Source organism: Eschrichtius robustus, chromosome 12 (assembly GCF_028021215.1).
Source record: "Eschrichtius robustus isolate mEscRob2 chromosome 12, mEscRob2.pri, whole genome shotgun sequence".
NCBI classification, from domain to species: Eukaryota; Metazoa; Chordata; class Mammalia; order Artiodactyla; family Eschrichtiidae; genus Eschrichtius; species Eschrichtius robustus.
In genome coordinates, this window is record NC_090835.1 from 49447018 (window position 1) to 49462571 (window position 15554).

At 36.0% G+C, this 15554-nt stretch overlaps 1 protein-coding gene across 4 annotated transcripts in view; it reads right to left on the reverse strand.

Annotated features, from left to right (window-relative positions):
- The window catches only part of GOLGA4 (golgin A4), a 111778-nt gene that overhangs the window by 82842 nt on the left and 13382 nt on the right, over positions 1-15554 (reverse strand). For 3 of the 4 annotated variants that reach the window (XM_068559247.1, XM_068559246.1, XM_068559245.1), the window contains exons 2-3: positions 14052-14141; positions 2685-2783 (exon numbers count right to left, since the gene is read on the reverse strand). In XM_068559247.1, the coding sequence (XP_068415348.1) occupies positions 2685-2783; positions 14052-14141 (189 nt within the window). The remainder of the gene's footprint in view (positions 1-2684; positions 2784-14051; positions 14142-15554) is intronic. The other variant, XM_068559248.1, reaches the window with a different exon arrangement.

The window sequence follows — 15554 nt, forward strand, 5'->3', positions numbered from 1 at the left end:
GGGGGAACATAGGAATTAACTTTTTTTTTTTTTTTTTTTGGAATTAACTTTTATCTTCCTGCTGTCTGCCATTTCAAAGAATTAGAAGTCGTATACATGGCATATTATTTGTGTAGCATCATAATTAATGCTTTCCAGCCCTAAAAATATCCTACACTACACACTATAAAATAAAAAACATACTTCAGAGAAATCAGCAAGTCTCTCTGCCAGGCAGTATACCGAAAAGTAAGTTACTGTTAAATTATGGAGAAAGCAAATGAAAGGGCTCCATAAAATATTTAGGTTAGGAAGAAGAGTGGCAAGAGAGTCCATATTCTATTTTAAGTAAATTACTTGACACATGATTGTGGTCCATACAAAAAAGGCTATTCTACAATTGTCTGAAATATCACCCTACCAAACAAACAGCATAACATTTAAAAACTTTTCATCTCTGCATCTATATTTCAATTTACTTGTTATACTATATATCTAAATAAATGCAAGACAGCTAAGGAAAGTATTGGCCTCTGTTACCATGTAAATCTAAGTTAGGAATCTCTAGAAACAAAATTAGAGATTTTATCACTACCTGTAATGCCTTCTCCATTTCTGCCCAGCAAATTCTTATTTGTCTTTCAACTTTCAAATGCCCCTTATTTTGTGAAGCTTCATATGGCTGGCCTGAGGGGCTAACACATTTCCTATGCCTGTATTTTGTTCTACGAAGACTTAATTCCTTTGCATTGTTAAGTGTATTCTGACATCTTTGTCTCCATACTAAACTATAAACGCTCAGAGGGCAGGAACCCTACATTTTGCCTGACTGTAGTAGAGGCTCAGTAATTGCTTGTTAAATCTTTATACAGTTACTTCCTTCAGTGTAAGGAGACTTCTGAAGGCCTCCCCCAAGAAAGAAGCCTAAAGAACTAGCTCAACACATGTCACTACTCAGTCACCAACACTTTCTCCTGGAGGCAATTCTTAGATAACAGGAAAACATTTCTAAAGTGCATTTAACTTAAAAGCACACACAGGTTCCCTGCCAGGTTTGTCTTCAATTATGGTGTTTTGTGTATGTGTGTTGTTTTTTTGTTTTTTGTTTGTTTGTTTTTAATTTTCAGCCGCACTGCGTGGCTCACGTGATCTTAGTTCCCCGACCAGGGACCAAACCCCGGGCCCACAGCAGTGAAAGCGCTGAGCCCTAACCACTGGACAGCCAGGGAATTCCCTTCAATTAAGTTTTGTTCAATCTTTCAACAACTACTTTTGACTAACGAGCACTAAGGATACAGCAACTTTTAGAATTTGGGGTAAAGAGATGCATTTTTCAAAAAACTGAATTAAGGAAAAGTCAGCAGTTGGTGAAATAAAATAATGAATTAGACGCTCACTAAATTTTCATTCTACTATAGGTTATGCTATGGTTTTATGTGAGGAGAAATAAGTTTTTATCTGAACAAAACAAAATTTAAATAAGATTAACGTAGACTTTCAGCCTACTTAAATTATTTTAAATAGTTCTAAAGCCTCCATTTTAAAATTATTAGCATTTTTCACAATAGGATAGGCACTCAATACAAATCATTTTATGTTCTAATGGAAGTGGGCCTAGGAGCTCTTTTTTGTTGTTGTTTTTTAAGGTTCTATTACTACTACATGAAGTGTAATATCCTTTTATGTTTTTAAAATAAGTTGGTAAGTTATCTCTAACTGGGACTCCTGTCTCCCTCTCAAACCAGTACTGAAAACAGTGAGGTGTTACTTGTAGCCAGAACCAAGGAGAGACCATTATACCTGAGAACCAAGCTAAGGCATTATGAGAACTCTGAGCTGCCTCCTTTTCTAAAACCAAGTTTAGAATGTAATATAAGATTGCTACTGGCCATATGCAGACCAAGTCTTTACTGGCTGCATGGATAAATACAGAAATGTTCTAACTTCCTTACCAGCCACTTAATAAATTAAACCAATTCTCACTGCTTAAAAAAACCTCAATCCCAGTTCAGTCGGTGTCCATTCTAACAACAAAAGCTATCCTTACTAAGCAATCAAACATCTCTAAGTTTTAATTTGCTAAATTAAGAACTTAGATACTTTATGAAGAAAGTCTACTTTCCCCAAGTGAAATTATCAATATATACAAGATTCAAAATTGTATGAATTCAGTCAGTTGAAAAATAAAGAGGTAACTTTTTCCTTTCAAATGCTGAATACACAGAAAACTGGTACTCTCCCAAAATAAGATGCAATTACTTGTTACAGTAGACTCCACCTGCCTACTCAATGTTGTTTAATTATGGATTTACATACAATGCATTTTTCTTTCCTAAAAATGTGAGTCACATCTCAAAATATTCTTGGCCTCCTACCAACAGATTCCTAGCAATGCATACCTCTTTTAGTTAATGAGCAAACATTCCCTAGGGAGAAAACTTAAGAGTTTAGACCAAGTGAAAGTATTCTTCACTACATTAATGAAAACAGTGTTATTTTGTTGCTGTTAAAAAGCTAGCAAAAAACACACCAGCCATCAGAATTCAGCAATTTACTCTCTGATTTTTTAGAGCGAGGTTAGCAACAGGGCACTGAAGATGCTTTGAGAGATGGTAAGTGACAAGCAACGTGAGATCTGCTTCTAGAATTACCAAATTACTTTGCTTCCCCACAAAGGGAATGCAGAAAGCGGTGGAAGGACTCACCACACCGTCAGTCTGGGTTTTAGGCTGCTTGGAGGAATCCAAAGCAAAGATAGTATACTCAGAGAGAAAAGCAGGCTCTGCTATCATCCCGGCTAGGAGCTGTCTCATTCAGTGCAATGAGCAGAGGTATAAAAATAAAACAAAGGATGAAAGACAAATCATAAGGGCATGTTGCAACGTGTTCTCACCGCACAGCACGCACAATGCTATAATGGCCTTGTGCTACCACCACTGCTGCCACCCATCACTCCACCCATAGAAACAGTAAGTTGCTGGGAAAGGTCAGGAAGGGAGATGAGGTGAGCTGTTTTGGATCTCAAAACTCAACTTTAACCAACTTGCTTATTGGCATACAAATGATATATGCAACAGGCACCACAGCACACAGCACATCTGGCAATTCAGTATGAGAGCCTATACCAGTAAGAACAATACATGGTAAAGAACACAAAGCCTTAGTATAACAAATATTGAGCCACTCATTTTTATATATTCAAAAAGACAGCATGGAAATTTATGGGGAGTATAAACACATAAAACTTTAAATAATCATTTATTTCTACTTATATACAAATACAGTTTTCTCCAATACATACAGAAGAAACTTTTGAAACAAATTTATAGTAAGTTTTAAGGATAAATTCTATTATACTAGCTCTTTTGATATATATTCTCTTCTGAGCTTCAATTTTCTTTCAGAAACTGTATACTATACACCAAAATACTAGTTATCATGAATTAGATGTATAAGAAATTATAATTAAAATGAACTTTTTCATGGTGGGGGTTACACAAACATACATATGTGATAAAACTGCATAAAGCTACACACACACACACACACACACACACATAAAACAGGTGAAATCTGAATAAGCTCTGTGGATGTCACAGAGGTTACCAATGTCAATTTCCTTGTTTTGATAGTGTACTATAGTTATATAAGATGTTACCTTTGGGAGAAACTGGATAAAGGGTACACAGAGCCTCCCTAAAAAGAAATTTTTTAACCTCCCACGAATCCGATTATTTCAAAATAAAAACTTTAAAAAACAAAAGTTTTGAAACATTAACTTAGCAGTTAATGTATGTTATTATATAATATATAATAAAGAATTACGTCATAAAATAAATGTCTGCAAAAGTTTAAAAACTGACACTTTTCATCTCAGTGCTCTAGAGTTCTGGATAACGACTAGAGCCTTCACTAACTCTTCATCTGGTCCTACATTAGAGGCCACCTTACAGATGAGACAAATTTTTTTTTTAAGTCTTTTTTGGTTATGTTAATAACTGGTACTCTTTGGGTAGGATTCAAGAATTGATCTTACACTAAACCCTAAAATTTAGTGTCAGTAGTATACTAAAATACACTAGATGCCTGTTTGGCTCTAGTTTATCATTCTATTCAAGTTTCCACTCCTGCTGAAAATCTTACTCTCCCGGAAACTCAGAAAGGTCATCTTTTGAGTGGATGTTATCTTAAGTTAAATGCTATACAAATTCACTCTTTTTAGGCTTCCAAAGTTAATTTTTGAAATGAAGTCACTCTTCATATCACATAAGGAAATAATTTAAAATTTCACAGTTAAGAGTAGATTTGGAATTTTAAGAGAAAAACACAAAAGCTGTATAGAAACCAGTATAGAAACACACGCTGACCAAACATTTCAAAAGAAGGTGCTACCAAACAACAATTTACATTCCATGCCATAGCCCAAGTAAAAAAGCAAAGTGTGTCGAAATTAGTTTCCACTGACAGCTATTTCAAAGCCTAAAGAGGCTTCCTCCCCACTTGTGGTCCTTGTCATTTGCTTCTTATGCCTATCAAAGTCTCCCAAGATTCAGTTCTCAAAAATCCTCAGTAAGTCTGTCTCAACTCTTTCAAACTTTGTTGAAATTCTAATCCAAATCTGCTAAGAATTTAATTCGCCTCTTCTGTGTGGTCCCATCAGTTGAACTAACACTGACTAAAGTTTTATGTATCTCAACATTCATGACGACTACCTAAAACTCCTATCAGATATGTGGTGAAAGCTTTCAATCTATCCTCCATGTCTCTTACTCTTAGATAATTATCTATCTCTATCTCTGTGTTTTTGGTGGGATTACTCAGTATTCTTTTCAAATTCCCTAATTTTCCCTTGAACTGGGACCAGTCTGAGTTTTATTCTGATTTACATTCTTATATCATTTTTTTTTAATTTCCAGGATTTCTAATTGGTTCTTTTTCATATCTACCTAGTCTATTTTTTGGCCTGTTTTTTCCCCACAATTCTCTTTTCTTTTTAAGAAAACTATTACTTCACTTATCCTACTGAAAATACTTGTTTCAAAGTTTTATCCAGACTGCCCTTTTACTTATTCTAATTTCACCTGGAATAAATTGATATCCCAATTCCTATTTTTATTGGCTGTCTTCTTAGCATTTATTTTAGCATTTTCATTTACAGGCTCATTTTGAGGAAGGTATTTTCCTTCTCCTTCCTCCTGTGCTCATCCCTCCTTATCCAGTCAATCTGATTCCCTGGGCCCCAGTTTGGGTTTCCTGCCCTATCGCAACACAGGTTATCACAGACTCAGTCACTAAGCTGATGCGAGGTTTGTTCAGTTGTTGGTCATGAAGCCTCCCTAGAGACAGCAGCTTCTCACAATGGGCCACAGAGAGCTCTATGCATCAGCTGGGAAACGCTTTCTTCAACCTCCTTTCACCAGTGCCATGAGCCCCACTTTAGCCTCTGCCTTGCAGCACCAAATCAAACTGTGGCAGCACAGAACCCTCCCAGTCCTTCTCAACCAGAGTTCAAAGAGAAAATTAAATCCTAATGCCAGCCGAAAGGCATCTGCTACCTAGCATCCACTGTATGTAATGAATTAATATGTCTCCTACGTACTAATGTACCTCCTATTAGGAGAGGGACCCTAAAAAGTTTCGTATCTTTTAGTATCTCTGCCTTGAAGAGAAGAGGTCCTGTTTCTATCTTCCCAGACACTGTTATATATAGCTGTTAGTAGCAACACTTACTTTTTTGAGTCAAATTCACTTCCTTCTTATTCCCAATAATGTATACCTTAAGAAGTACACAATATACTCAGCAGAAGATACGAGAAAAAAACTGCCTGTAGTAGCAGCAGGTGAGAAAATATGCAGTACAGACTGTGGTTAAATCATTTTGATCAAATCTAAGGTCACGAATTAAGGCCCTATTTTGTCTATATGGATATTTCCACTATATATAAAGTTAAAGACATACAAAGCCATTAAACAAAAAAGATAGCAAAACAGGACCGACGAGCACTGAAAAGACCAAGGCTATATAAAGATGGTAAAAAACACATATCAGGCCAGAAAACCAGGAAAGTAATAAAACAGATTCAAGTAATTTCTGCTAAGTCCCAGGGCATCTGGGACTTGAGAAAAATAAGTCCTCAAAGATCAGCTTGCCACTCCAATCCTGAGAATGCTCACTACACTCATCAAGAAAGTGGAATCAAACACTGGTTCATATTTTGTTTGACAGAGTAAAATAAAAAGAGAGAAGATTCATATTATATTACTAATATCAGGAATAAAAGAGGAAAAATTCTACTGCATTTACAGAAATAAAAAGGATTATAAGGCAACGCTACGAACAACTGTATGCCAACAAACTGGACAACATGGATGACACAGACAAATTCCTAGAAAGACACATATTACCAAAACTGATGCAGGGAGGAACAGAAAATATCAACAGAACTATAAAAAATGAAAAGATTGAATTAGTGATCAAAACACTTCTCACAAAGAAAAGGCCAGGATCAGATGGCTTCATTGGTAAATTATACCAAACATTTAAAGAACTAATACTAATCTTCAAAATTTTCCCACAAATTACAAGAGGGAACACTTCCCAACGCATTTTATAAGGCCAAAATTTTCCTGACACCAAAACTAGACATCACACACACACAAAAAAGAAAACTGCAGACCAACATCTCTTATGAATATAGACACAAAAATCCTCAAAAAAAACCCCAGCAAATCAAATCCAGCAATATAAAATTACACACCATGAACAAGTGGAATTTATCCTATACAGGGCTGGTTTAACATCCAAAACCAATTAATATAATACATCGTATCAAAAGAGTAAAACAAAGCCACAATGTCAATCTCAAGATGCAAAGAAAGCATCTGACAAAATCCAACACTGCTTCATGCTAAGAACATTCAACAAACTAGGAACAGAAGGGGACTTCTTCAACATGAGAAAAGGAATCTATTAAACACCATGGCTAGCATCATACTTAATGACAAAAAGACTGAATGCCTTTTCCCTAAGATCAGGAATGAGAGACAGCATGTCTGCTCTCACCACTTCTATTCAACTGGAGGTTCTGGCCAGGAAAATTAGGCAACCAAATGTAATAAAAGGCAGCCAGATTAAAGGAAGATGTAAAACTACCTCTATTTGCAGATGACTTGATCTTGTACAAAGAAGAAACTAAGTAATCCACAAAAGAACGGTTAGAACTACGAAATGAGTTCAGCAGGGTTACAGGATAACAAGATTAATTTATAAAAATCCAATTTTATTTCTGTAGAATAACAAGAAAACTGAAAATGAAATTCAGAAAACAATTCAACTTATGTTAACATTAAAAGGAAAAAAATATTTGGGAATAAATTTAACAAAAGTAGTACAAAACTTAAACTCTGAAAACGATAAAATTTGGTTGAAAGAAATTAAAGAAGACCTAAATAAATGGAGGAGGAGAAGGAAAAGAAAGGACCAGCAGGAGAAGACAGAAAGTTTCCAATTTATTAAACCCCTCTCCTTACAAATAGAGTCAGAGAAAATGTTAATAGCATGAGTATCAGAGAACAACGGTATATTAAAAATGCACTCTGACCAGCAGAGTTGATTTAAGGAATGAACGAATGGCTTAATATTAGGAAACCTATTAATATAATTCATATCCTATCATTAGATCAAAAGAAAAAATATGAGAATTGAATAGACACCAAAGACAATCTAACAGGCATGGCTTTTACTTTGATTAACTGACAGAGGGTAGGTAGGTTATAATTTAACATCTAACAAAAAAAAAAAAGCATATCCAGCTTTGAAAGTCAATCCATTTAGGGGCAAAATTAATTCCAAACTTAGGAAGAAACATTTCTCACCCATTACTTTGAAGATACTTCTTAATAATTCCTAAAGAACGATGCCTTTAGAAGCCCTGAAACAAAGAATAAATTCCAAAAAACCGAACAAAATTCAAAAAAAGAACTGTCAAAATTTGAGAGTATCAAGAATCTCTGTTAGGGGTCCTCACACGGAACAGTGAAAATTGACTTGGAAATACAAAGACAACTACTAAGGTAAGAGGCAGCATTTTGCTTCTAAAAAATATCTCAGATTAAGAGAATAAAAAAGAAAAAGGGACACCTTTCTTGAAGCTTGGGAAAGCATCTACTCCAAAGCAGCCTGACGCTTCATTGTTTCTTTCCCTACAATGTCACTCTTAACACAAAATGCAGTGTCCATGCTGCTCAAGAGCTGGTGAGTACAGAAGAAGCCTTTTCTTTTCTGTATAATAACGATCTTTTGTATGTGATACACAAATTATGAGTATTTTCATACTTCTGAATTCACTTGCCCTTCACAAGAACCCTGTGATAGTAGATATTCATTTCACTACAATTTAAAGTTGAGAGAGCTGAGGCTCTGAGAAGTTAAAGAAAGCTGCCTAAAGCCACACAGCAGGTAAGGGATGGAATCCTGGGATCCTTCTACTACTCCAGGCTCTCTCTCTGCATGTAGGGAAGCAAAAAAAGCATACAGTATATATGAACAGACATATACTAAACAGAACAGAATCCATCGATTAACTAGAATAGTTTATTTCTTTCTATGCATTTTTTAGCCAAAATACATATATGAAAATAAACTGATTTCTAAAGTTTAATTTTAAAATAATATGAAAAATTTGAACAGATGAGTTTCCAGGGAAAGAATGGACATGAACACTTTGACCCCCAATCTATGAGGAAGTGCCTCCACAAGAGAGCAAACTAGAGAACAGGGTAGCAGGGAAAGTGAAAATATCATTCCTTCGAAAGCTCAGCAGGCAAAGACAGCGCACTAACACCCCTAGGGCCCCAATCCACATAATGGTACATCTGTTTCCCTCCCCTCGTGAGGGGACCTACGCAGAGTAAGTGGAGCAGCCTTTCCCGTCTTCCGTGGCTGCCCCAGTAACAAATTAGTAAGCACCTACCACGTGCACGGCACAACGTGAGGAGAGTTACCTGCTGTACTACTGGTAATCCCCACAATACCACAAGGAAGGCATTATTATTCCCATCTTACACATGAGAAAACCTCAGTCACTGAAAAGTTAACCTTCAAAGATCCTTCAGCCAGCAAATCCAGATGACTCCAAAAACCAACCCCTTCTCACTAGTCTATTCCAGGTCTTACTCCAAACAAATAAACATATTCTCATTCTCTTACAAAAATCATTAGACTCAGCCATAAAAAGGAATGAAGTAGTGATACATGCTGCAATATAGATGAACCTTGAAAACATGATGTTTGAAAACATGATGCTAAGTGAAAGAAGCCAGACGCAAAAATCACATAGTCTGATTTCATTTAAATGAAATATCTAAAATAGGTAAATCCACACAGTAGGTAAGCAAATTAGTGGTGCCTGGGGCTGGGGGAAAGGGAGAATGGGAGTGACTGTTTAATGAGTAGGGGGTTTCCTTTTAGGGTAATGAAAATATCATGGAACTAGACAAATATGATGGATGCACAACACTGTGAATGTACTAAATACCACCTAATTGTTCACTTTAAAATGGTAAATTTTATGTTATAGGAATTTTACCTCAGTTAAAAAAAAAAAATCAGAGTGGAGCAGAGGGCAGGAGGACAGTTAGTGTCATTTGCCTAGTTAGCCTTTTACATGATACCACACTCCATATTGCTCAAAGGCACCCAGCTCTAGAGGCAAAAAAGATTCATCTCAAGCAACACAAAGGGGAAGGAAGCCCTATGATGAGGGTAATGAGGCTATGCCTAGGATCCCCAGGAGAGAGTACCAGGTCAACTGGACAGATCTGCCATCTGTGCAGGATGAAAGAGCGCCAGAGACCCGCAGACCTCAGGGTCAGTGCACATCACCCTACTCTCCTTTGCCTTTAAAGTCTACAATCATATAGATGATTTTTTACAGCCCTATAAGGAAGCCTGAGGCACTGCAATCAAAGACAGACTTATTTAGATTTACATATAATATTTACTAATATGGGAAAATAGACATTAGGATTTTCAGCAATAGCTGAAAAAAGGTAAAACATTTAACTGATGGAAATATCAACTTAATGAAACCATTCTACTTCCCAAGCATTCTAGATTACATAGACTTTATTGTACCTACTGGAGAGATGGGACAAATATTTATAATTTGAATTAAACTTCCACATTTCGCTAAAAAGAAACTTAAAACTAAAAGTGAGGATCCCATCACTGACAGAGTATCTTCCATCTTAGAGGTTTAACAAGATGAAAAACCTGGGGCAGGGGGTGGGGGGGGTGAGGCATAGTGACTAACAGTTTTGTGTTTTTTTTTGCAACAGGAAAAAAAATTATATTTTCATTGACTTGTTTTGTAAATCTGGATTTTTACATTAGGTTAAGATGATACATCTGTATTTACCATTTACCTTAAGATGGATTATGGTACAAGATGGATCTGTCTTAGACTATCCATCAAGCTTTTTTAGTTTTTTTTAACATCTTTATTTGAGTATATAATTGCTTTACAATGGTGTGCCAGTTTCTGCTTTATAACAAAGTGAATCAGCTATACATATACACATATCCCCATATCTCCTCCCTCTTGTGTCTCCCTCCCACCCTCCCTATCCCACCCCTCTAGGTGGTCACAAAGCACCAAGCTGATCTCCCTGGGCTATGCAGCTGCTTCCCACTAGCTATCTATTTTACATTTGGTAGTGTATATAAGTCCATGCCACTCTCTCACTTCGTCCCAGCTTAGCCTTCCCCCTCCGCATGTCCTCAGGTCCATTCTGTATAACAAGATAATTTTATGTAATGTCCTTTAATCTATAAGTTGATCATGAAATTTAGAAGTCCTTTATTTATTGTAAAATAAGTTGAACTAAAGTTTACACTTCACTTTGTGGTCAAAAATATCTTTTAGAGTTGTTAGAAAATGCTTAAAAAGCAACGAGACAAAGTGATATACTGCTTTGGCTTTCAATCAGAAACCATTTCTTAAACTATACCTATAAGCACAGGACCTCTAATATTGAAATTTGGGAAGAAATAAAAACTAACCTTTAGCTTACTTAGCCTGCTGTAAAAGAATGCTCAAACCATCCCTTTCAGAAAGGATTATTTTGTAAAGATATATTCAATTTTAATGTTTTAAAGCATCCTAGATAAATCTTTTTTAAAAAAGCAATAGTAACAATCAACAAGTTGTTTTCAAGGTTTCTACTATATTATATGTAAACCAATTACCATAATATCAACCAATATAGTAAGTGTAGGAATGATGCCATTAACACTGACTGCAAAAAGTGTTTTCACTACTCAGTACTGCAGCTTTCATTCCAACTGGTTACACATATAAACTAAGTTCAACAACATTAAACTTGAAATCATAAAGTTAAAGAATTGCAATATTGCAAATAATGCATAAGAAAATAAGATCTCAAAGAAAGTATGCATATACTTTATACTCTTATGTACTTTGTCAGATCATTTAAATACATAAACCAAAGACACAGTATATATGCCATTAACTTTGAATGCAAAAACTACTATGAAGTTTTTAAGTTTATTTTGCTATCAACATCTATTAAATAAAGGTTTTAAAAAATTATGTTTTAAAGTAACATCAAGGCAGTTTGGAAAAATCTTTCAAATTTTTTAATTTGCATACACCCTACGACCCAGCAATCCCACTCTTAGAAATCTGTCCTAAAGAATAACAGCATTGTAACTTATGCATTATGTAAAATGCTCAGTCCAGTACTACTTATAATATTGAAAAGATTATAAAATTTGACTCATAATATTGAGACTTTTCCCAAACTAATCTATAGAGTCAATGCAATCCCAGTAAAAATCTCTACAGGTTTGTTTCTTTGTTGTCAGTGCTGTATTTTATTTTGTTTTGTTTTGAGTTTGTTTTGTAAGACTTGAAAATCTGATTCTAAAATTTATATGGAATTATATGGAACGGTACAAGAATTACTAAGACATTCAAGAAGAACAAGGTAGGAGTGCTATGGAATGCGTATGTCCCCCAAAATTCATATATTGAAGCCCTAACCCCCAAGGATATTAAGTGATGGTATTTGGAGGCAGAGCCTTTGGGAGGTAATTACAGTTAAAAGGTAATGAGGGCAGGGCCCTCATGATGGGATTACTGTCCTTATAAAAGAGAAAGAGACAAGAGAGCTGCCTCCCCACTCTTCCATCTCTCCCTAGGTGCATGCAACAAAGAAAGGCCATGCTAGGACACGATGAGATGACAGCTGTGTGCAAATCAGGAAGAGGGCCCTCACCAGATACTGAATCTGTTGGCACCTTGATCCTGGACTGCCCAGCCTCCAGAACTCTAAGATATAAATGTCTGTTGCTTAAGCCACCCAGTCTATGGAATTCTGGTTTTAAAACTAAGACAGGGAAGACCTGCTCTAATGAGGGCAAGATTTAATATAAAACTATAGTTATGAAGACAGTGTGGGATCAGATCAAAGACAAAGCAAATGATAGAACAGAAACAAGAGTCCAGAAATCCACTCAAATATGGACACTTAGTTTCTGAAAAAAAGGTAGCACAGTATAGCAGTATGGAAAGAATGGAACAACTGGATAGCTATGTGGGGAGGGGGGCAGTGGTGAAACTTGATCCCTACCTCACACCATATTGAAAAAAATCTTTTCCAAATGGAGTATAGATCCAAATGTGAAAGGTAAAACAGGATAATAACGGGAAATACTCTGAAGGGTAAGAAAAGAATACTAAAAAACAAAAAACACTAGCCATAAAATAAAATATTGATAAATTGGAATGCATTAAAACTAAGAACTTCTGTTTAAAAGACACCATTAAGAGAGTAAAAGGCAAGCTACAGAGTGGAAGCAGATATTTGCAAGGCATGTATCCAATAAAAAAACTCCTATCCAAACTAAATAAAAAAAGAACTCCTACAAATCAATAAGACAAAGATAAACCAATAGAAAAATGAACAAGAGACTTAAGCACTTCGCAAAAGAAGTTATCAGTACACAGATGAAAGATGCTCAATCTTATTAGTCATCAGCAAAATGCAAATTAAAACTATAATAAAAGAACATTACACACCCACCAGAATGGCTGAAATTAAAGACTAGCAGGGATCTAGAGCAACAAGAACTTTCATAAACTCCTGGTGGGAAGATAAAATTCTACAACTATTCTAAAAAACAATGGGCATTACCTTCTAAAGTGGTAAAACTATGTATACCCTTTAACCCAGTGATTCTACTCCTAAGTACATAGCAAAAGAAATGCAGGTACATGTGTAGCAAAAGAAATATACAATAATGTTCACAGCAGCATAATTCATAATAGCCAAAAACTAGACAACCCAAAGGTTTAACTATAAGGTTTACAACAGAAAGCATACTTAAGTGTGGTACTATAAAAATTTAAAAAATTTAAAAAAAGAAGGAAGCAAATATCAAGAAGTCAGGATGATGGTACTCTTTTGTGGGGAAGGGAAGCAGCACTCTAGTGCTGGCAGTGTTCCTTTTCTTGACCTGGGTGGTGGTCACATAGGGATCCACTTCATAATAATTCACTGATTTATGCATTTATTTTTTACCCTTTTTTTCTTTTACCCTCTTTTTACCCTGATTTGTGTACTTATGTTTTACTTGCATGACTCATAATCCTTCACAGAAACAAAAAAAGTTGGAAAAAAATCTAATCTGAGTTATAGTGCCAGCTCCAAGTCACATGGAATTAGGAGTTACTTCACAGTTTCCAATCACTAGCTTGAAAATATAGGACTTCTCCCCACATAATGCTATGCTGAACAAATTGTTATCAAATCATTCAGAAAATTTCAAATATTAAAGGCAAAGTATATTATCCTCTCAAATTAAGATATTCAAAGAAAACACACTTTACAAAAGCAACACTACTGTTTGCAAAAAGAAAAAATTGTTACTAAAAAAAAAAATACCTAGGAACTAAGTAATTTCCCATTTTGTTATCAACAGTAACATTACATTTTAAATTAATAAGCTTCTTATAAAAGATTTATTGAAGAAGAAATTCCAAACTTACCTCTCTATTGGGTGTACCTTCATCAAGTTGCTCTGTAAATGAAGACGTCCGGCTCCTGGTTCTCGTTGGCGTTGAAGAATTGGAGGAAGCCTAGATTTAAAAATTATTGCACAAATTAGAAAGACTACATTGATGAGTGCACTATGTACTAGGTAGTCCTTCTCACAGTCCATGCCCAAAGAACCCAGTGAAAGGAAGGAAAAGAGCAAATACATGAAAAACAGAAAAGGATAACTGAAACATAATCAACTAGCAGACCCAGGCTACCTACTGGGTCCTTGGTCTGATTCTGCCACCAACTAGAACTATGATCTGAGCTAAATTAACATTTTGAGGGCTAACATTAACCTCAAAAATAAGGTTGTGATGATAACATAAGATGATAACATTAGGACTTCCCTGGTGGCGCAGTGGTTAAGAATCCTCCTGCCAATGCAGGGGACACGGGTTCAATCCCTGGCCCAGGAAGATTCCCACATGCCGTGGAGCAACTAAGCCTGTACGCCACAACTACTGAGCCTGCGCTCTAGAGCCCACTAGCCACAACTACTGAGCCTGCGTGCCACAACTACTGAAGCCCACACACCTAGAGCCCGTGCTCCGCAACAAGAGAAGCCACCGAAGCCCACATACCGCAAAGAAGAGTAGCCCCTGCTCACGGCAACTAGAGAAAGCCCACGAGCAGCAACGAAGACCCAACAGAGCCAAAAATAAATAAATCAATAAATTTTTATTTAAAAGATGATAACATTAAGGGAAACTGAAACCAGGTGAGAAGTATATGAAAACTCTCTGTACTATCTTTGCAACTTTCCTATAAATCAAAATTATTCCAAAATTAAAAGTTCATTAAAAAATAAGGTTGTCAATTCAATCTTTAAAGTGCCATCCAGCTCTAATATTCAATATAATGAACTGCACAGGTAAACATCTCTCTAGTCAAGGGCCTTGCTTTGAGAACACCATGCACACCATAGCCCAACACTGAGATGCCAGTCCATTTGCTCTGTGAAGGAACACATGACTTCCTATACAGAAACCCACAGGAGAAAGGGCCCCAAATTTAAACTAGGAGTCTGAGGTGTACTCTAAGGTGAGCTAAAAACAGTCCAGAAAGTGTAAAACCAAAACTTCAAGACCCCCCATCACCCATAACAAGACAGATCTAAACTCATCTCCACAAAGAAATGTCTCAATGTCTTACCCTTTTGTAGTCTGTACAGCACTACCTAAAAAGGCATTTAATAAATATTTGTTAAATAAATGATTGAATGAACAAATGGAACGCTAATCTGTCAAGTCAGTACATACTGCTGTGGCTATGCTAGAACAGAGAGGTCATGAGGAATGTTGCACACACATACACACACTCTACACACACATATACATATTCAGTTTACAATAAGTCTAACATTTTTAATCAAGACAGATGTTCAATAAGCGGTGCTGGGACAAATGGCCATCCATATGGGGGAGCAATATCAATCAGATCCTCACTTCATA